The sequence below is a fragment of the Chiloscyllium plagiosum genome, unplaced genomic scaffold, assembly GCF_037043375.1.
Source record: "Chiloscyllium plagiosum isolate Xiang-an unplaced genomic scaffold, Cpla_swu_hap1 HiC_scaffold_19, whole genome shotgun sequence".
Taxonomy (NCBI): domain Eukaryota; kingdom Metazoa; phylum Chordata; class Chondrichthyes; order Orectolobiformes; family Hemiscylliidae; genus Chiloscyllium; species Chiloscyllium plagiosum.
In genome coordinates, this window is record NW_028270157.1 from 48965571 (window position 1) to 48989709 (window position 24139).

Sequence of the window (24139 nt, forward strand, 5' to 3'; positions counted from 1 at the left end):
TGTTTACAAGAGTTATGTTCTAGGGTTTACTCCACACTGGTCAAACTAAATAAAGAATACCAGTCAATATATATTTGCTTCTGTGCTTGCGAACCCTGATTAAAGTGAAAGGGGCAAGTTGTAGCCTGTTAAACACAGTGGAAAATACCAGCTACTGGGTTCAATCTTTGTCACTATAACCAACACAAATAGACTTGCATAGTAGAATATCATGACTAATCCCAATTGTAAAGGCCATGAAATATCAGGCAAGAACAGAGATTAATCCTCACTCTCTAGAAAATAAGGACTTTGTGCCTTTTTGTACAGTCACAAAATGTGGGTCTCACGAGCAAGATATTTATTGTCTGCCCCTAATTGTCATTGGAAAGGTATGGTGAGCCAGATTTGTGAACCACTGCAGTGTCTATAGTGAAGATACTTCCATAAATGTTCTCACTCGGAAGTTCCTGAACTTTGGCCAGCGACAGTGAAAGAATGGCAATGTATTTTCAAGTTGGCAGGAAACATGCAGATGGTGATTTTCCCGTGCACCGGCTGGCCTTGTCCTTCAAGATGGTAGATATTGCACGTTTAGGAGATGCTGTTGAAGATGCCTTGATATGTTACTGTGTTAGGTAACAGTGTATAGGTGGACAGAGTGACTATTAAGGTGGTGAATGAAGTGTCAATCAAGCAGGTTACTTTGTTCTGGATGCTGTTGAGCTTTTTAAGCCTTGTTGAAGCTGTACTCATCCAAAGTAGTGGAGAAGTAGTAACTACAGCATTACTCTCCTGACTGATATCTTATAGGTGGGTGGATAATCTTTAGGGAATTAGTAGGTATGTCACTCATTGCAAGAAAGCCAGCATTTGGCCTTCTCTTGTAACCATAATATTGAGGTGGCTGGTCAAATTAAGATTCCAGTGAGAGGTGAACTGCAACATGCTGATGGTGGGAGATCCACAGTAATACTGCCAATCAATGTCAAGGATATTACGACCAGAGGAGGAGGAGTGATTTGACTCCTCTCTTTTTAACCTCCTCATTTGGCTCAACAGGGATTTTAACTTTTTAGCACACAGCTTTCCAACTAATCAATACACAGGTCACTACTGGAGTCTGTGGGAATCAGGGAGAAAACTCTCTGCTGGTTGGAGTCATACATGGCACAAAGAAAAATGGTTGTCATTGTTGGGCATAGTCATCGCAGCTCCAAGACATCTGCAGAAGTTCCTCAGGATCGTGTCTTTAGCTACTTCATCAAAGAACTTCCCTCCATCATAAGGTTACAAGTGATTACGCCAAATGGAATGCAGAGATTGAAGGCAGCAGTTCAGCACTACCTTCTCAAGGGCAATAAGGAATAAGTAATAAATGCTGTCCCAACCAGCAATGCCCACATGCCAAGAATTAATTTTTAAAAAGAGGCTAAAAAATGGTATCAAAATACAATTAAGTGCCACAATAAGATGAATTTCAATTGGCTCAACTCTGAGCTTTCCTTTGGTCGTATAATCTGATAGGTAACAGTGGGAACAGTTCACCTGTTATATTGTAGAGAGCCTTGTAGTGAAGGGGAGAATGAAGCCAACCTTTAACCAATTTTATAAGCAATTATTTAAGGAGATATACACACTAGGAACTTATATTTTATAATCGAATCACCACAGTCTGTTCTTGTGCATAGTGACACAAATGAATCCCCAATTACTGCCTATCAACAAAAAAAGTAAACAATGAATGTACAATTAACATATAATTACCACCACTGAACACAGCAATGAAAGAGAGGATTATTGCATAATTTTCTAAGTGGGAAGCTGTAGAGAGATCATGTTTCAGAGAACTTTGTTTCTGGCTTTGGTTTAAGGTTATTTCATTGGTATGGGACTAAACTCAATTGGGAAGTTCAAACATCGAGTTACAGGTTCGGGTATTAGAGCCCACACAAATTCAAGGACCTTAGAGAGGAAGGGGAGATTGGTGGTTAGACTGTTGGTGAGGACAGAGTGGTTATTTAAAAAAAAACAAAGTGATTATTGTGGTTGTGAAAATGAGGGATCAATGACTGAGGACAGTAAACCTCAGTCATTTCTAATATCATTTTAACAGGGGTCTTGAAAATGTAAATAAATGTTTTCTGACTACACATTCCCAATATTTTTGTCCTAAAATTTTTATTGGAAGCTGAGGAGTTAATGTTCAGGAAAAGAAAATCAAATCAAATAATACTCAAGAGTGTTCATGGCAAGTTCTATTTATGATGTCATAAATGCAAAGAGAATTTTACCTGCACTCTTCTGCACTATGTAGAAAACTGTTTAACAAAGTATGTACAACTAATGTAACAAAAAAACTTGTGTTGTCTATGCGTACTTTCTAGTTGCATTCTGATCAGTTTATGTTATGGTGCATAGTATTTGAAGAAATCACATCGCCGAGACAAGCATTCCAGGCATAGATGTCTCGTAGAGGCAGTATTAAAACGTAGATCCCTTATAATCCAATTGTCATAAGCTTCACAAATATTTCTTTGAAGCACTGCATTTCTGAACTCCAGTGAGACAAAATCTGAGATCAGATTCAAAAAGCATATGAATATGGGGTAGAATCGTTCCTGGTGGTGCGACTGGACAGAGACAAATTTTAATACCCTTCTCTTCAGAGGAATTTATTTTTCTCAAGCAATTTATTTCTATAACAAAACTCTTTCAGATTTAAAGCTTAACTTTCTCTGTCCCAGATAAACAAATGGTTGTTAGTCAGACTTGCTTGACCAAAATTTGTATTTTGTGTCTTGAAGATAATAATAAGCTAGTATTGTTCCATCCCCTGAAAATTATACTTATTAAATGGGTGTTGTTTCTTAGAAGCAAGTATCCCTCCAATTTGTTTCTGCCAAATAAGTATAATAATGCATTTCAGAGCTTCAATCCCAGTGTTAAAAACATTTGACTCTGTATTGCCCTACATTGTGGTTTTCTAAACTTAGCTTCAATTATGAAGACGAAGGAACAGTGCAGGTAACAGACAGTTCCTGAAAGGAAAGGGGTTATTAAAGGAAAAATGAATAGAAGGAAATTGTAAAGTTTGGGACCATGCTTCTTCTCTCAGAATAAGTAGGTTAAATAGTCAATATATTGACTTAAAGGTATAAGGAAATGAAAGGAAGATGGTGGCACAGACTAATATTCCTGAGACCCAGGCTAATGCTCTGGGACACAGGTTCAAATCCAGGTGCATGTTACTAAAATGAAATAAGGCTTTGTGGGAGAGTGGTTCAAGTTCTCAGAGTTGTGTCAGAAAGTCTGAAATTGTTGATTAAAATAATTACAATAGAATTGAATAAAGGGAAGAGTTCAACAACTATTGAGATGATCTCTGAACTATTGGCAGTATGAGTATGGGCAATTCATTACTTTATAATTGTTTTTAAGAATATTTGAAGAGGTATTTAAGAGTCTGCATGAATTTTAAAGGAATAAATTGTAATTTTCTTGCATAATAAGGATCACAGACCTGGCAATCCTTGACCCGGAAGACAAAAGAAACACACAGACACAAAGAAAACCACAAGTTGAAGGCCTAAAGGTGGAAGGCAATTAGTGCTCAGATGAAGGCATGCAGAGAAAGTAAACTGAGACAGAGCGAGCTATACTAAATTCTTGTGAGGAAATGAAGCAAACCACTCTCAGGAAGAGGTCAGCATTTTTATTTGGCAAAAAAGGAGACTGAAGCTCTTGACTAGTTCAAAAGGCTTAAGAATGGAACGCTTTGCTGAAAGCCTAGAGATGCTAAAGAGTTAGATGTTTTCCAACTAGTCACCAAATTGAATTGGTTTGTTGAATATTATTTGTTGGTTGTTGAAAAGGAACACTAGAAAGCTCTGTCAGCAGGATTTTCTGATCAAAGGAACAGTAGCTTCACGGAATTGTACTTTACTATGATAATTATACAGTAAAATGCAAAGGTGAAAGCTGTTGTCAGATTGGACTCCTCAGCTTTGCTGCATGAAGAAAGAAGTGTATTATGGAACTGGGTAGCTGCTTAGTGCTATACTTGTGATGTGAATGTTTGTGGTTGCATAAGATGGAGTTTTTAAACTGAAATTTATCTTTTTGATTTTAAAAATCTTTGGTATATTAATTAATGCATAAATAGCGTCGGCTCTGATTCACACTAAAGTGTAAAATGCAAGAAGTGAAATCTTACTGGCAATTTCTACATTTGGATGTCATTCAGTAAATTTGGTTATTTTGGTTGTTGGTTTCCTCATGCTATAAGTCTCTTTTAATTACGTAGTTTTCAGATAGTACTTCTCGCTCCGCTCCAGCTATTGCTGTTGTTGATTGATTAATGTTTAATCACTGTCTTTGTGTAAATTAATAATCTAAAACTATAAGAAAGTTTGATTAATATAAACATAAATATATTATGAAGTAGACTTTGAGACACCTTGGAGTTATTTCTCATCAGCTATGCATACTTGGAAAGTGCTATATAGAGTAAGGAAACTTGATTATTTACTCAAAAGAATCACTAAATACTGCTTCCAACAATTTGCAAAAGCAAACTTGCACGCACTTGAATTAGATCCAGCATCAGCTCATATGATGCTGTTGGCATTCGGTCTGCTAAGTAACGATACATGACTTAAGCTTTGTGCAAAAATTGAGCTTTAAAGACGTGAGCTGTAGGTGAAAGCTGTAATTGCATTTGATCATCAGAACATTGATACAAGTTTCATTAAGCTGAACATTGATACAAGTTTCATTAAGCTGAACATTTGCTGGTTATTGACTTTAATAAATATTGGATAAGTATGTCCAAATTTATTGATCATCATGCCTGATTTTTCATTATTCAATTATTTTTCAGTTTTTTTTCTATCTTTAAAAACTGATCACAAGAATAATTTCACAGGGTTTTTATTTTATTACATTAGTTGCAGGAATTTATTTGATAACCAAATATATCATGACTGTTTCAAGTGTTATTATTTGAGGATAATTATTTTTTAATCAAAATACATGGAGAGAAATAGGGCAAGTGGTTTTTTGTTTGATTATCCAGCAAAGCACTACCCTGGATTTGAACTTGTTGGTAAAATAGACCTCAAAACAGCTTTTCCTCTTGTGTAGTACTTGTTGACGATTTGCTCTCAGATATTTTCCAACCAACTGTTCAGATATGTTGTTAAACACCTCTGAAGTAGGTGGGACTTCAACCCTGGTGTCCTGCTTCAGAGGTAAGGAGACCATCAATTTTCCACAATACCCCACTATTTGCTCACAAAGCTCCTACTGTCCCCAGTCTCACCTGCTCCCTCTACATATTTACTCATCAATGAATTAATCAATTCCAGTCAGCAGGATTACAACTTATCGAAAAGACAGAGGTGGGCAGAGGGGGCAAGGTTAAGAGTGAAATTAAATCTATGGTATTAAATGATATCGGGTCAGATAATGTGGAGTCTATGTGGTGGACATAGGCAAAAAAACCATATTGGTCGTTATGTACAAACCTCCCAGGAGTGGTCAGGACCAGGGGTGCAAGATGTACCAGGAAATACATAGGGCATGTCAGAAAGGCAAGGTCACGGTGATCATGGGGGACTTCAATATGCAAATGGACTGGTCGAATAATATTGCCGGTGGATCCAAAGAAAGGGAATTCATGGAATGCTTACAGGATGGCTTTTTGGAACAGCTTGTGATAGAGCCCACAAGGGAGTGGGCTATTCTGGACTTAGTGCTATGTAATGAGCCAGACTTTATAAAAGATGTTAAAGTCAGGGAACACTTAGAAGGCAGCGATTATAATATGGTAGAGTTCAGTCTGCAGTTCGAAAGAGAGAAGGCAAAATCAGATGTAATGGTGTTACAGTTAAATAAAGCTAATTACAGGGGTACGAGAGAGGAACTGATGAAAATTGACTGGAAGCAGAGCCCAGTGGGGAAGACAGTAGAGCAACAATGGCAGGGGTTTCTGGGTGTAATTGAGGAAACAGTACAGAGTACATCCCAGGGAAAAGAAAGATTACCCAGGGCGGAGGTGAGATGGTGGTGGAATTAGGCAACCATGGCTGACAAAGGAACTCAAGAAAGGTATCACAGAAAAACAGAGAGCCTATAAGGTTGCCAAGAGCACTGGGAAACCAGAAGATTGGGAAGACTACAAAAACAAACAGAGGATAACAAAGAGAAGTAAGGAAGGAGAGGATCAAATATGAAGGTAAGCTAGCCAGTAATATTAGAAATGATAGTAAAAGTTTATTTCAATGCATAAAAACAAACGAGAGGCAAAAGTAGAGATTGGGCTGCTCCAAACTGTTGCAGGAAGGCTAGTGATGGGAGATAAGGAAATAGCTAAAGAACTTAATAAATACTTTGCGTCAGTCTTCACAGTGGAAGACGTGAGTAATATCCCAACAATTAAGGAGAGTCAAGGGGCAGAGTTGAGTATGGTGGCCATTACAAAGGAGAAAGTACTTGATAAGCTATAAGGTCTAAAAATTGATAAATCTCCTGGCCTGAAAGTGCTATATCTTAGCGTTCTGAGGGATGTGGCTAAAGAAATAGCCGAGGCGTTGGTTATAATCTTTCAAAAATCACTGGTGTCAGGCAAAGTCCCAGATGATTGGAAAATCGCTGTTATAACCCCCTTGTTCAAGAAAGGATCAAGACAAAACAAGGAAAATTATAGGTCGATTAGCCTAACCTCAGTTGTAGGTAAAATTCTAGAATCTATTGTTAAGGATGTGATGTCTAAATTCTTGGAAGTGCAGGGTCGAATTAGAATAAGTCAGCATGGATTTAGTAAGGGGAGGTCATGCCTGACAAACCTGTTGGAATTTTTTGAAGAGGTAACAAGTAGGTTAGACCAGGGAAACCCAGTGGATATCTACCTACACTTCCAAAAGGCCTTTGATAAGATGCCTCACGGGAGGCTGCTGAGTAAGGTGAGGGCCCATGATGTTTGAGATAAGCTATTGGCATGGATTGGGGATTGGCTGTCTGACAGAAGGCCGAGAGTTGGGATAAAAGGTTCTTTTTCAGAATGGCAGCGGGTGACAAGTGGGGTCCCGCAGGGTTCATTGTTGGGGCCCCAGCTGTTCACTTTATATATAAATGGTCTGAATGAAGAGACTAGGAGCATTCTGGCGAAGTTCACCGATCATACGAAGTTAGGTGGACATGTATGTAATTCTGAGGAGGTGAGGAGGCTGCAGAAAGATTTAGGAGAATTGTCCAAGAAATGGCTGATGAAATTCAATGTGAGCAAATGCGAGGTCTTGCACTTTCGAAAAAGGAATACAGGCAAGGACTATTTTATAAACGGTGAGAAAATTCATAAAGCCAAAGTACAAAGGGATGTGGGAGTGCTAGTACAGGATTCTCAAAGGGTTGACTTGCAGGTTGAGTCCATGGTTAAGAAAGCAAATGTAATGTTGTCATTTATTTCAAGAGGGTTGGAATGTAAAAGCAGCGAGGTGCTACTAAGACTTTATAAAGCTCTGGTTAGGTCCCATTTAGAATACTGTGTCCAGTTTTGGGCCCCACACCTCAGGAAGGACATACTGGCACTGGAGCATGTCCAGCAGAGATTCACACGGATGATCCCTGGAATGATAGGCTTAACATATGATGAACAGCTGCGGATCCTGGGATTGTATTCGTTAGAATTTAGATGGTTGAGGGCAGATCTAATAGAAACTTAAATAATGCATGGCTTAGAAAGGGTGGACGCAAGGAAATTATTTCTGTCAGGTGGGTATAGTAGGATCCGTGGGCACAGCCTTACAATTAGAGGGAGTCAATTTAGACTGGAAATGAGGAGACATTCCTTCAGTCAGAGAGTGGTGGACCTGTGGAATTCACTGCCATGGAGCGCAGTGCAGGCCAGGACATTAAATGTCTTCAAGGCAGAGATTGATAAATTCTTAATCTCGCAAGGTATTAAGGGATATGGAAACAGTGTGGGTAAGTGGCGTTGAAATGCCCATCAGCCATAATTGAATGGCGGAGTGGATCGATGGGCCAAATGGCCTTAGTTCTACTCCTATTTCTTATGGTCTTATAGACTCTTGCTATGCTGACGTTTGGCACTGCATTTCCCTGAAAATGGTGTTAATGGTTTCCTTTCAGCCAATTCACTTTTCCCAAAACCATACAGTCATTGTTACTTTCCAAAGTTAATATACTCACGCCTGATTTTGACAGCTATCTAATTGGCAAGGATGAAGAGGCAGAAAAGTCAAGTTAAAGTCACAGCAGATCAGCCATGACCTTATTAACTGTACGAGCAGGTTCAATAGACCAAACTGCTTATTCCTGCTCCTATTTCTTATGCATCATAATTGGGAATTCTGGCTCTTGTATGGAAAGCTTGTAAGTAATATTCCTGGGTCAATACCGCTTTGTCATCAAGCTGCCACCTGTAAATGGAGGTTGAATCAGGCAACTTGCAATAACTCATTGTGCTCACCTGAAACATGCAATAGGTTCCTTAATCATGCAAACCAGACTTCTACACAAGTTGTATTATACTGATTGCCACCCCAGTTATACTGTCTTCCACCTTCCTCTGTCGGACAGAGGATATAAAAGTTTGATTACACGTACAAATAGAATTCAAGAACAGCTTCTTCCCCGCTATTATCAGACTTTTGAACAGACTACTTAAATGTTAATTCTGATCTCTCTCTCTGCACTTTCTCTGCGGCTGGAACACTGTATTCTGCACTCTGTTCTACAACCTTGATGTAGTTTACGAGCTGTTTGTATAGCATTCTAAGGAAGTTTTCAATGTATCTTGGTACACATGACAACAATAAATTAATCAATCACACTATGCACTAAGATTACACCACACATACTACATCTAGTTATACCAGGTCCAGACCAATATACTTAATGGTGTTCAAAGAGATCACCAGAAGTTGCTCAATGAGAAGCCTACTTCCACATCTGCAAGATGAACAACAGTGCATCTTCTGAATCCCCAAACAAATTTGGCCTGCTGTTAGTATATTAAATGCAATGATCCCTCCGTCCTTCGCTACCTCTGGATGGACACTTTGCTGGTTGATTCCTCTTATCAATCAACACATTTTCTGCCTCATTCAGTGAGATACAGCTATGTGCCATTTCATTGCCAACAGTTATTGTAGTACATAGCTAATGCCCAAACCCAAGAATTACAACGCTTGAAGAATGCAGCTCACCATCAACTTCTTCAGGGCAATTAGGTATGGGCAATCAATGATGACTTTGCCAGCCACTTCATATCCCATATATGGATGAAAGAAAAGGCACAAAAGCTGGTAATGTGGGAGAGGGGAACTCCAATGAGATAACAGTACGCCAAAAAATTCCTAGATTCTTCAAAAATAAAGATTTTCAAAGCTTTCATGATTAATGCCAAATAATGTAATAGTTGGAATTTGAAGAACCTGTGATTTCAGCCACATTATTAAGGGAAGGCATAGTGCTCCAGCTCAGCACAAGCACAAGCAGGAAAATCAGACAAAGGCAACTGAATTGGCTGCCAATAATCACAGATTAGTTTATGTATTGTAAATCTCACCCATAACACAATTGACACAAACCAAAAAAAAAAATGGAATAGACAAGGAGATTGTCACCATTTGCTGGGGGAGAAAAGAGTATGAAATAAGGAAGATAAACTTAGATGAACTGGGGCAGCAGGAGGTTTTTGAGGGCTAACAACGCCACAAATATACTAGCACGCAGTCTTGTGATGTCAGTACTGCTGGAGAAGAGAGCAGTTATCACCCATCCCTGATTGCCCTTGAGAAGGCAGCAGTGCAATAATGATAGTGCTGTGATGCATTTCCCATCAAAAGTGAATTGGAGATTTCCTTTCCAGGCTATTAAAACACCCATGATCTTTTGGGGAATCTACTGTTTCTTACCTTAACTTTTCTCCCATCATTGCATGTTGATGATTTCACTTCTGTGAGTGTGGAGTGCTTTGGGATGTTAATATTCATATCAGTTTTAACAGATACAACTGGCAGTTAAAACATGAATGATTTTCTTTTGTTGCTCAGACATATATTAGACAATAAAATATCTCCAATGATAAAGATAATTTCAGCTTGGAACCAGGTTGAGCTATGTACACTACATACAGTCCCTATTGTGCAAAGACCTATTGAAGTTTAACCAAATAACTCTCAAACCTTCTTAATCATCCACTTTCATAACGATTAACTGTGATTCCCAAACAGCACATCTAATATGAAATGTAATGCATGTTTTGCACATTTGCAGTAGGGTTTCAAGAAACATTTAAAATAAAAATGCCACATAATAAAATACCTTTTCTAAATGTTCAAATATTTTGAATCCTTAACATATCTACCTTTAATCTTAATAGTTATGTTTGTGGTGTTTTCTTATGCAAGCAGCAAAAAATTGCAAGCCAGTAAAAATGACCGATTCCCAAACACAGAGACACAAATTGATTAGCAAAGAGGTTCAAATGAAATGGAGTGCATTCACGTAGAATAAAGATTAACAATTTGTAACAGTGTGCAAGCGATTGTGAGAAACAGGAAGTAAAGCAGATTCTCACCATTCTGAACAAAATAGCTGCTTAAGTTCATCTGAATGACTAAGCCCATATGCCCTCCTCATCATCCTATTTGGTTGCAGATGATAAGGACAGCCAATGATTGCGTGTGGACAAAATAAGAGCAAGTTAGTATATGCAGGCAACAACCAGATTGTACATTAGAATAAAAGTAAGCAAAGATGCTTTTCTCCTCCCCTCTGTTTCATGAAAAATAATGGATTTTTCAAATGGATAGACACACCTACTGAGCTTCTTGTAAACAGTACCATTCAGTATGTTATTGCAGTGACAGATTTGTATTGAGTGTACCAACATACAAAATATATTCCCTGAACCTAAAGTGGGGATGAGGGAAATAAAACAATGAAAACTAGTTGTATCATTTTCTGTCTTCCTCTCAGTTTTGGGTAGAACATCAGCAGTACCAGTCCACTGCTACACCAGTCTTCATTATGGAATGATTAGTGTTGGATTGAAGGATCTAAAAATCTCACCTAAAGCATAACAAAACTGCAATGCTGAAACTAATTGTCTCATTTCAAATTAAAAACATTGATAGGCTGATCACTTATCAGTATGAAGATGAAAGGATGTAATTCACAAACTGTCAACATCAGAAGAGACTTCACAAGCTTCCATGTTTTCTCTTAAAACAGATTGAACTAAATTGCTCCAAAAGTGAGATTTTCTTTGTAGTTAGCCATGATACATTTTGCCTCTGCTAAACTTGTAAGTTAGTTCTAAGGTTGCCTTTCTCTTTTTTAAGTGAAGTTTGGGTGAATATGTCCCTCAGTGCAAAGGTAATGCCTACTTAGGGTCATGAGACTCTGCTGTGGGTCTTCATGTGACTCAACAGGCTAATTCTTGACTCTGAGATGTCTGGGAATTTGAGGCAGAATGTTCCATAACATAGTGAGATTAGAATGCAGCAAATAGACTGTTTAGGAGAATGCATATCCACATGCTGTGGTCTTTCCCTGCTATGAAAGAAAGGGGAATAGTTTCAATTGTTGTTCTCCTCAAGTCAGGATGGAGATGGCGGAATCTCACAAAAATAGGATAAATCTCAGAATCGTTACATGATCAAAATCCCAACAGCTTTAAGGACCTTGAGAGGAATACCATTAAAGTTGTTTTAAACTATAAGTAGCTCTCCCAGCGATGGTGGCTAACCCATGGATTCTACCATAGGAAGCTGGGGGTAGCCTGGAGTCTCTGTGGATTCATTTCTGAGCAGATGCTGAAAATGTTCTTTCCAGAGTTGATGGGTGGCACTGTTATCCTTAAGAGGAGAGACATCATCCTAGGAGTGAAGGTAATTTTGTTCAGTTGAATTTGGTTTATAGATGGCCCTGATGGTTTTGAAGCAGCTTCCAATCTCGTGATAGCCAGCATTTCATTGAATCTCTCAGGACCCCACTACCAAACAGATGACCCTTTTCTGATGGATTTATTTTTGGGTTTTCGTCTTGAGCTGGAATGCTGCCTTCCTGGCTTGTGACGTTGACTTGTTCTCCCAGAGAATGAAGGCTGCTTGTTTTCATTCTGAGAGGTCACACATATTTGCACATCATTTTCATTAAACTGATTCTGAGACCACTCTGAGACCCAGTGGTCTAAGCACAGCTACCTAGTATTATTTGGTCCCATTGTGTAGAAATGAATTGAACTTGCAAATATTTTTTTAGATTGGTACTTGGAATTCCTCCCTTTGGTCTGGTGTCTTTGGAACTGAGGCATTGATCTTTTTCCTCTTAGGCAGATGGGTCTTATGATGCCTTAGTACTAGGTTGATGTTCCCCATATTGAGCAGGTCCATGATCTGTCCAACAGGCATTCGTTCTTCACATGCACTGAGCGATATAGACAGTACTCAGATCTTTGACTTGAATGATAACATTATTCAAGAGATGCCAATATTTTGATCTTGAATGCCTCCCAGCCAAGAGAAAATGGGACCGATTAATTTTGACGTACCTTTTCCAATCACCCCTTCCCAATCTGGCATTTGCAAAGGTCTACTTAAAAGACTCTTTCATCCCACTGCAGGTCTCCAATATCCTTCACGCATCATGCAATCTATGTGCAAATATTTACCAGGAACTCCCAGGTTCACAATCCCATACCCATCAGCAATTCTCCATTATTACGGGATGTGGCACGGACCCTGACAAAAGCCTGTAAGTGATATTATTTAATGTGTAGGCTCTGGAACATCATCAATGCTCACCTTGAAGGATTAAGAAGTGGTCAAACTTGAGAACATGTTGTGCCACTGTGTTTGGGACTACCTTGCTGCCTTATCTTGTTGCTTCTTCCCCCTTGATAGCTGGTGAGACACACAGTCTACTTTTGCCTGTTCTTCTATTGAAGCCTTCTTGGACTACACTTTGCCTGACCTTGCTGTCATGGTTGGCCTTACCAGGAACAATGAGTCCTGACAGCATTACATAAGGAGCTGTCAGAACATGCAAGCCCCTCTGTCACAACATGGTGGCAATCCACAGTGGGAATGCCAACTACAAACAAGTTGTTGTTTTCACAGTTAAATCCAGTTTTCCTAGATATCGAGGCAAGAGTCTAAAGACATTCTGCAATTGAGATAATGGAGGCAGATTTAGTAAGGTAAACACCAAAAGTGTACAATACTGACAATATTTATAGGAACAGAGACAGAATGCTTGATATCTACAATATCTGAGACAGTGAGGTGAATCTTTGCAATGGTTAAATACTAGGGCACTCCATTTTATGTGTGGAACTTTACCAGCTAAATATCCACTTTAAACAGAATCTTTCCCACAGCTTTCCACCAAAGAGTATCCTATTCATTATGGCATTGCCTCGAGTTGAGTGAGAGGATCTCCAACATTCAGTGTTAATTCAAATTCTGCTGATGAGCCAGACTTGCCAATTATCCACTGTGCCTGGAATAGTATGGATTTGTCACAGAAGCTGACTTGATTTCAATCTTCAGTGGCCAAAAATACAATCCTTAAGTCTACCCAGCATACTCTCAATTTAAGGAAATATTCTTTCAGTATGACAGCTGGCAAATTGAGATTTGAATTCTCAATGTGCAAATCAGATACCAAGAACTGCTCACAAGTGACAAATTGCTACTCACGAGCAGCTTTATGCATGAGAAAATAAGGAAGTCCATTGGTATCCTCCTTCAGACTAAAACATGGACATGGAATATTTCATTAAAAGCAATGTTTGAAATTCATTCCTAAGGAGGTCATATCATAGTTAATTTAATCTGTTTTTTCTTGAATAAAACAATGCAATGTGAATTTTACTATTTTGGCCAAGACTAGAGGACAGCAGAAAATATGGAATATAACTTTTTTATTTGGACAGCAATGGGTGATTGTCACACTTAACAAATATCTCATCAATTGCACTTACCTTCATGCAACAGGTCTGCTAGAATCTACAATACTTCTATGTTAGTAGTATTACCTTTGATCTCCCATCATAATCCTGTAAATTAAGAAACTTCCACTTTCAAAGACATTATATTGCATTCATAGATCGAGTGCAAATTCAAACTCACTGTACTGAACATATATACGCCTCAGGAAAATTAGGACTTCATATAAATGATGGGAGCTTCGAACTGGATGAAACACTCCAACTTAGTACTGCTTGATTGACAGATGATAAACAAAAGGAAAAGGTAAAGAGAAATATACTTTGAACAGAGAATAAGGATGTGCATCTGTGATTGACTATGCACCTTAAAATCATGAACTCAGCATTACCGTAATGCTGCAAATGGTCACAATATGAGGGAAATCACTGTTAACAAATCAGAGACAGGGCAAGATGGCAAGAGAACAGATAATTATTAGACTTTTTCTAAAACAACTATCAATGTACACCAACAAAGCTAGACTCGCAACATTCACTCTTGCTCTCAGGGAAATTCATTCATGCTTTGATAGGATTAAGATAAATTGACTAGATTTCATTTGAAGCTTGCTGTGAATGCACAACACGACCACAGTTTGCCTGGTACCCAAGAACAAAATAAATATAGCTTAACAAAATTGTGGACAATTTTTGAAAGGGAACTCTTACACCCATTAATGGGTGCACTGTAGAGCATTATACAATTAAAGTTTAATTGGTGCACGAAGGAAAATTTAAGGACATTTTGGATGTACTGATTCCTGAAACTAATTATCATTTAGTAAGATGCAACATTGATCTTTCTTGGAATCATAAGTAATAACATTTTTGAAATATACATTACATCAAATTTATAAGCAAGTAACACCATAATTTATTTCTCATGATACTTCACCCTGTGAGGATTAAGTTTATAAATATGTGCTCTTAGAGGGAAGCAGGCATTGTAAAATTGACCCTCATATCTTTCTATCTTTCTAAGGAGTCAATCATTAGGTATTTCTGATTTGTTAGTATACAACAGTGGGCGGCACGGTGGCACAGTGGTTAGCACTGCTGCCTCGCAGCGCCAGAGACCCGGGTTCAATTCCCGACTCAGGCGACTGACTGTGTGGGGTTTGCACGTTCTCCCCGTGTCTGCGTGGGTTTCCTCCGGGTGCTCCGGTTTCCTCCCACAGTCCAAAGATGTGCAGGTTAGGTGAATTGGCCATACTAAATTGCCCGTAGTGTTAGGTAAGGGGTAAATGTAGGGGTATGGGTGGGTTGCGCTTCGGCGGGTCGGTGTGGACTTGTTGGGCCGAAGGGCCTGTTTCCACAACTGTAATCTAATCTAATCTAATCTAAACAAGGAATTTCAAAAAAATGTTAAGAAACAGCATTAAATTTGAAGTGCATCCAAAAAATGATGATCTTCTGAACTATGCGGAATCTTTTTTGTTATGAAGTGGAGATAGGAATTAAAATCCTAGAAATTGAGAAGGCACATTTGTGGCCTCAGCTAATTCTTCAAATGTAAGTATCTGTTCTAATGCCATTTTTATACCCTCTCTTGTTACCTTTTTGTAATTTTTATTTTCAAATATTTATTCACCTCTATTTCAAATAATATTGTCTCCATCTTAATACCATTTATGAGTGAGGATTCCATGCTTTTAGAGGATAACCTAGACAGGAAAACCATCAGTGCAAGCTGCCTGGTTATTAATTTAACAACGACAAAAATCATTTGCTACTTACCCTCGGAAAAGTTTTCAGAATTTTGAAAATCTCTATTAATTTGACCCTTTTATACATTTATATGCTGAGAAATTCCTATTGTAGAACCAGCGGAGATGCAGACACAATATAAGTCAGTGAATGTTTCATTTATTAAAACAAAATGTGGATCTGATGCGAATTCTATTTAATCAAGTATTGAAAAAAATTGAAAGGTAACTTTGGGTTAAATTCAAAGAGATGGTTCTTGACACACCTCTGAAGGTCAAAGCTAAACACTTAATTTGTAGGTTTAGTTTACAGTTGGTAGGGGGCTGGTGAAGGTCACAGGACAAGGTAGGTTCTGCATCTCAGGAGAGTGGGGTGGGATTGTCAATGTGGGGGATTGATTCCAGGTCATGGATAGGTCAGGTTGGTAAGCATTGGAGGCCAATAAGAATATATGGGAATGTGTGCAGGCTGGAACTCAAAGCCTGGGAAAGGATTCAGAGTTTGGGAGGCAGAGGAGAGGTTGGGACATTTGTGAAGGGTTTAGAGCCTTGGGAAGGGATTCAGTGTCCTTTTTTTCAGTTATAATTCTACCCAATGTGTCTAAAAGTTGAAGAGAATTAAAATGGAACTCATTTACAGATCACAAAAGTCTCATTCTTCCACAAAATGAGAACATTCTTCAATGAAAAAGCATTGTTTTAGGAGTGGACCAAGTAAGTTCTGATTTTTAAAGTGATAGCTGAAATAAAAATTGAAATTAAAAGGGATCAAGTTTGGTACAAATTGTGAAATAAAACAAAAGAAAATTATGGTAAGGAAGTCAAAGATCTTTGTTGGGCACTGGTTCGTCATTATTAGGATTGTATCATTTTTCTTTTTGTGCTTCTTTTTGAATTGTGTTACTTTTATTAAAAAAAGCAATTGTTCAATTTTGAACCAATGATATTGATCATCATAACCATTATTTAAACTTGATCCTAATTATCATTGGCTCATCTGTAAAACAGATTCTCCTGCTCCTTGGATGCTGCCTGACCTGCTGCGCTTTTCCAGCAACACATTTTCATCTGTAAGTCTGCTTTGGGAACAATGCCTTGCAGTCACCATGACCATCAACATTTTATACATTTGTTAGTTTTATTGCAAATGGGATAGATCTGTGAGGATACCACATGAATTTAGACAGCAAAACTATGCTTCTAATTTATGATATCTATGTTTCAGTTTTGTTGTCACCAATTTCACAGCCTGATGGCAACCTAATTACAATCAACTAACATTACTTTTTTGTAATCACTATCAGAAATCTGTAAGGGGAACCATTGTATTGCTACAGCATAGATGACTGCCAGTGTTGAAGAAAGTGAGATTGAATAGAAGATCAAACTATCTGTATTTAATTAATGTCAAGCTACAGTTTTAAATGTCTTTGGATGGATTATGGAAGGGGAAAACTGAGGAATGCAAGAAAGTCCACAATTTTAATAACAGAGAAAGGAAGGAGTGAAACCATTTTGATTTCAAGCTTTGATACCAATATGGTGAGAAAGGAAAAAAAAAGCATTTGCAACTGTGAGTTTTTTAAAAATCTTTTTGGATTATATTCATTATGCTAAATTAGGCAGAACAATTCAGTTTGCAGTACAGGTATGTCATTCTGAAAAAAGGAAGATGTCTTGTACAAAATAAGGAAATATGTAATGAAAATGAAAATGGTTGAATGAAATTCAAGGAATCTGAAATATGCTTAGTACACTCTTGAACATCCCCGCATGAAATCTCACCAATTAGTCCAATTGTTGCTGTTTTGTCTGTCACGTGACATGGAAAGAATTAAGTAAGAAGCAATCAGCAGCTAGGAAACACATGACACACTCACTTGAACTGAGGGAGAAAAGGGACATCTGAGAAATTGTTTACTAGTTGCAAATAGCATATGTCAACACTGGAAACCAACCCAACCAACCTAGAAGCCACAAGGTGGAGGGAACAGAAAGAGTATGTGTATGAGTTTGTGTGTGTGTGTGTGTGGAGGGGTGGGTGTGAGTGTGTGTGGGGTAATGGGATGGGTGCGAGTGTGTCTGGGGGTGCGAATGTATCTGGGGGTGCATGTGTCCACTATATTTAACAAAGCAAAAGTGCTTGTATATTTTCAATGCACATTTTCTTTTGTGTGTTGTCAAGTTGTTTGTCAAGGATCATGCCAGGCTCCATGCACTCAAAAGCACTGAAATACTTTTGGTGCATTTAGGACAATAAAAACTCTTGAAATTAAGACTAAATGGATTGTAATTATGTATTACGTATGTTGTTAACATTGATTAGTGATGAGTTTTTACAGAAGGTGGAACTTTTCTGGTGTGAATTTTTGCTTGACATAATTTAAACTTTAATTCTAACAAATAGTCACACGCAATTGAAAAAAAACTAAACTATTACAAGTAGCCTGCAGCCATGATAAAAATGAAATTATCCTTGGGAAAACAAGCTGATTATTGTTACAGTAGAACCAATGAGTTTCTGCTAACCTCTTACTGAAAAAATGATTTGATTGAATTTGATTTTACTTTATTATTATGAAATAAGATGATCTATTCTAGCATGTCTTAAGAATACATTTAAATCCAGAATATGGATTTGGTGGGGTTCTTGGAGGAACTCATGTATGCTTCATCTTTCCACGAGGGCACATACTTGGGCCAAAAGATGAAATGACTGCAATCCGGCTTTGCTGTGGGTAAAGCAAATGGATTTAGTTCACACAGGTACTGTGCCAACTAGATCGAAGGGCACCAATCTAGGTTTTAGTCATCGAATAAATTTAGACAATCCTTGTTGCTCAACTGTCGGCTGAGAGAATCATGTGACAACATTCTAATGCACATCACTTACATACTGAAGAATATAAACATAACTGGACCGTTGATTTTTACAACTGTAAGAGATATTCCCATTTTGTGGTGCAATTTTACAGCCCTTCATATTGCCCTGTTATATTATTCAAATTGAATACAATCCAGGTCTGTTGCATTGAAATATCAGGAAGAGAAAGGCTAAGAGAAATAATACGATCACTCCTTGAGTCCTAATAATTCACTGTGCAAATCCTATTTGAATACAAAAATATTTCTCACCTGTTCTGGGGAGAGTTTATGGTTCATTGACTCTGAATGCGCTGAGGGTTTCAGGAGGTCCTCCTCGTAATTATCTGCCATTAATTTCATTCTGTTCTGAGTCTGTGAAAAGGAAACAAAAATATTCAAATTCATTTGGTTACCCACTTACACAACAGTAATTTTTTAAGCAAATAATTAAGAGAATTTTCCTTCTAACATTTTCAGTCAGATGTGCTCTTGGGTATTTGGTGATAGAGGATGAACGTGGTAAATAACAGTTATAATGCACTTTTTTACTCCAAGTGTCATTAAGAAATCTTCACGATGTATGTATATCTGTGTGTTTACACACAAGACAAGCTCAACACAATTTTTAATTTGAAAGTTACAGACATGGTTACATTTCATTCATACTGAAACACTTTAATGTAACATTTCTCATAACTTGTCATAATCCCATTTTATTCTCATCTCTGATAAATGCAGGTCTCATCAGGCTCTTCCACACATGGGGATTTTGAATTGGGCATACACTAGATTGGTAGTGAGAAGGGTGATTACAATAGCCAGCTGAGATAGCTTGCAAGATGCCTGAACAATTTTGATGGGCAAATGTCACTTACACGGAAGCAGCAAAACACAAGCACAAACTGAGCACTGACAAGTTCTGAGAGGAGTGTGAAATCAGATGGCTTATTCATTTAATTCTCCACGCTACTCTGACATACCTGTTCCCAGCCTCTTGCATTACTGCAATGAAGCTTAATATATATTTTTGAAATAGCAGTTCCTCTTTTAATTAGGCAGTTGATAACTTTTCTGTCAGGGCTGAGTTCAACAATTTTAGTTCATAACCTTAGCCCTCATTTTTTCAGATAGCCGCTATTGGTGATGATTCCGCTTTCCCATTTACACCTCTTTTAGATCCATTTTGCTTTTACTTGTCCTATTAACAACAACTTTTGTGTTACACATCATCACTTTTGTCATTTAGAACATAGATTTAGGACCACAAAGTAGGTCATTTGGTCCTTCAAGCTCTGACATTCAATACGATCACGGTTGACCATCCAACTCAGTACCCTGTCCCCATTTTCTCCCCATAATAATGATCCCTTTATCTTCAAGACCTATACCTAATTACTTCTTGAAAACACTTAAATGTTTTGCCCTCAACTGTTTTCGGTAGCAGAGAATTCCATAAGCTCACCACTCTCTTGGTGAAGAAATTTCTCCTTACCTCATTCCAACATGTCCTATCCTGTATCCTTAAACAGTGATCTCTGGGTCTGGACTCTCCAGTAATCAGAAACATCATTCGTATATTTATCCTGTCTCTTCTAGTTAGAACTTTACAGGTTTCTATGAGATTCCCCTCATTCTTCTAAAATCCTCTGAATACATCCTAACTGATCCAGTCTCTTTTCATATGCCAGTCCTGCTATCTCAGGAATCAGTCTGTAAAACTTTGTTGCACTCTCTCCATGGCTAGAATATCCTTCCTCAGAAGGAGAGCAAACTGCACACAATACTCCAGATGTGGTCTCACCAATGCCCTGTATAATTGCAGCAGACATCCTCCTCCTACACTCAAACCCTGTCACTATGAAGGCCAACATACCATTTGCCTTCTTTATCACCTGCTGCACCTACATGCTTACTTTCAGCAATTGGTGTACAAGGATATCTAGGTATTGCTTTTTCCCATTCTATTCCTATTCAGATGATAATCTGCCTTCCTGTTTTTGCAAATAAAGTTGATGACCTCCCATTTCTCAACATCTAATTTTACATACTAATCTCTTGTGGGACCCTACTGAAAGATTTCTGAAATCTAAGTAAACCAAATCCACTTGCTCCCCCATATTAATTCTACAAGTTACAACCATGAGAAACTTCAGAAAATTTAGAGTCATTGAGATGTATAGCACAGAAACAGACCCTTCATTCCAACTTATAAATCCATGCTAATTCTGTCCAATCCTGCGACTGTTTTCTAAGTGCTCTGCTGTTAAATCTTTTAAAATGGACTCCAGCATTTTCCCCACTATTCATATCAGGGGAATTTGTCTATAATTCAGTGTTTTGTCTCTAATTCCTTTTTAAAAGTTCTGTAGTAGGGTTACATTAACTATCCTTCAATTGATAGGAACCATTCCAGAGTCTACAGAATCTTAAAAGATGACTACCAATGCATCCACTATTTCAAGGACACTTCCTTAAGTAAATGAGATGTAGATTATTGGGCACTAGGGATGTATTGGCCTTTAATCCGATCAATTTCCCCACCATCTCTTCCCTACTAATACTGATTTCCTTCCGTTCCTCGCTCTCATTAGACCCTGTGTTACACAATACTTTGGGGTGTTATTTGTGTCAGAACTGAAATAATTGGTGTGCCATCTCTTTATTCCTGTTATAATTTACTATTTCTGTTTGAGAAAGCTTGACATTTGTCTTCACTGATCTTTTTCTCTTCACATACCGACAGAAGCATTTACAATTAATTTGTATGTTCCCTGCAAGCTTTCTCCCATATTCTATTTTCCCCCTCTTAATCAATCCCTTGGTTATCCTATGCTGAAATCTAAACTGCTCCCAATCCTCAGGTCTGATGCTTTTCTCAGCCAATATATAGATTCCTTCCTTCAATCTCATACTAACTGTAAAATCCCACATTAGGTACAGTTGAGTCACCTTTCCAATTTCATTTTTATGCCAGACAGTTATGACCAATTGTTGCAGTTCCTCCATATAATCTTTAAATTTTCCCCAATGTCTATCCACTGTCATCTCTTTAAAGTTCCTCAATTTATTATAGCCAGCTCACAACGCATACCATTGTAGTTCCCTTCATTTAGATTGAGGACACAACTCTCAGAATCAACAATGTCATTCTCCATCTTAATGAAGAATTCTATCATATTACGGTCACTCTTCCCCAAGGGGCCAATTATTCTTTTCTCCTTACATAATACTCAGTCCAGGATGGCCTGTGTTTTTAGTTGATACCTCCACGAATTGATCCAGAAAAGCATCCCATACAGACTCCAGGAATTCCTCCTTTATGGCCATCTAACTTTTTCAGGACATAATTTTAAAAAAATTATTGTCCTGGAACATTGGGCTGGATTGACCATGGCTTTGATTTCAGGTTGGAAATAGTTGTGGCTGGATCTCTGCCAATTAGAAGTGGACATGGTGGGTTGAAAGACTTCTTTGCGCTGTAACAAGTGAGAGATTCTGTGGGAGTCCCACCTAGTTAGAGTGCACAGAAATATCGGAAAGTTGGATATCCAACCAACAGCAAAATTAGGCTGGCAGCTCTAATTAACAGGGTGGGTGCTAATAAGGCAGGGAGATGCGCACGTGATCACCTTAGTATGGAGGTACCCTTGATTACCTGCAAAGAAGTCAACAAATAAGGAAACTCAAAGTTAATGGGCCCATTGAGGTCGAAGGGAAACACCTCCAAAGGTGCAGTGAAGGACAAGGTTGTGGCCTTTGATCCCTGTGGTTTGGTCATTAGGGCATGAAGCCTTTGGCTTCAATTACCAGATAGCATTTCCCTGCCTCCAGTAAGCTGCCAGGCTCAGCATGGGGGAGGAGGTGGTATAGGGGAGAGCATAATGCTGAAAAGAAACTGTCACAACATGACTCGAACGTGGGAAACCCCAGTTGTTTCACTAGCCTGCCTCCATGGAGCAGGCAGCCAAACCTGATAAGAGGCAGGAATGTGTCAGGGGTCTGTGCTATTGCAATTCATCTAATTTCTTCTGACTCCTTCTCTGCCCAGCCTCCAACCCTGTCTCCACAGGGCCAAGAAACGTCAACTTGTTAATTCTGTTTTTCTCTCTCCATAAATACAGTGTGACCTACAGATTTATCTTTCACCTTTTAAAAGGTACCACTAACTAGTCTGGCACTTATGCTTTGTAAGTATCCAAGATGATTATTAAGTTCACTTGCAACAGCCTGTTCATGAATTCATTCATACACACCTTGAAGTCATTACAAAAGATCAACTGCACACAACACAAATGAAAAAAAATTATAATCTCTTAATTACTGTTATTACTGAAGAAAGGAGTTTATGTGTACAGGTAAATCCACAACTTTGCAGTCTTAATACTAGAGAAGCTCAGTTCTTGAAGACGTTTCTATCTTAAATTACCATAATGTGCCAATATTGTCGTACATTTGGGTGCCATGGAACAAAGCCCAGGGGTGTGCTTTCCGACTACAGACTGCATTTTAAATTCTGGGTAGGAATAGATATCAGCTTCCAATTTTGGATTTTAAACAGAAATGAATTATCACACTTTGTGTTATTTAAGAACATGTACTGCTATTTTATTTGCTGTGTGTAATTACGAACAGATGGATTTTTTTGCAAATGGACATGAACTTCTTATGGGTTGGGAAATCGACACAAAAGATGGCATTAACACTGTTTATCACAGCCTTTGATATGTGCACATTTACATAGAACAGTTTGCTTTATTCAGTGATCTGGCTATTCACAATAACAGCAACGTAATTGCATATTTACAAAGCAAATGGGCTGAGTTTTAGTTTCAGTGCCCTGATCCTGACGCTGGGTGATGTCTGGCCACCACAGATGGCCGTGGCAGGACTATGGAAGTGTTTTTTAAGGAAGGCAACATTGCAGTGGTTGGATAGTGTAGGTGTGGGTCATTCAACAGTACCTTGGGTGCAAGTGCAACCACCATTGTTACCAGGAGCATTCCGCTTGAGGCATGGAATGCACATTAAGATGTAGTGGGGTCTCCCCAGCAAGCTATTGGGAGGCCACCAGATTTCCTGCTTTCCCAAATAGTAGCTGTAAAAACCCAGCAAATTTGGGAGTACACTTTAACGGGCCTCACACGCTCAATGTGTCTGCACAGCAATGGGGAAATGTTGGGCTCCCTTCCCTATGTTTTCTTCCACTACGTTACCTGCATTTAGCCTCCCAACTCATCTCGAGGGCTGGGAAAATTCAGACTTAGCACTGGCAAATGTTTCCTGCTCTTAACGCATTCCCAGTGTATTGAAATTCCTCTCAGAAGCAGTTGCAGCTTATTGTTTCAAATTGCTGGCAAGAACTGAAATATGAGGCAGGAGTTTTTGTCTACAAGTGGTTGTTTACATTATGTTGCAATTGTTGAGCTTAGTTTTTTTTAAGGGAGTCAGTCATTACAGTATAGAAAGAAGCCCTTCAGCCCACCATGACTAAGCCAGTCATCAAATATCCATATATTACAATCCCATTTTCTAGCACTTGACCTGTAGCCTTGTATGCTAAGAATTT

General features: G+C 38.4%; 1 protein-coding gene across 9 annotated transcripts in view; it reads right to left on the minus strand.

Moving 5' to 3' along the window:
* LOC148146771 (ELKS/Rab6-interacting/CAST family member 1-like) overlaps nt 1-24139 on the minus strand; it is a 922009-nt gene that overhangs the window by 176637 nt on the left and 721233 nt on the right. For 8 of the 9 annotated variants that reach the window (XM_087997334.1, XM_087997331.1, XM_087997333.1 and 5 more), the window contains one exon: nt 18844-18945. In XM_087997334.1, the coding sequence (XP_087853460.1) occupies nt 18844-18945 (102 nt within the window). Of the gene's footprint in view, nt 1-10585; nt 10652-18843; nt 18946-24139 lie in introns of all 9 variants that reach the window. The other variant, XM_087997338.1, reaches the window with a different exon arrangement.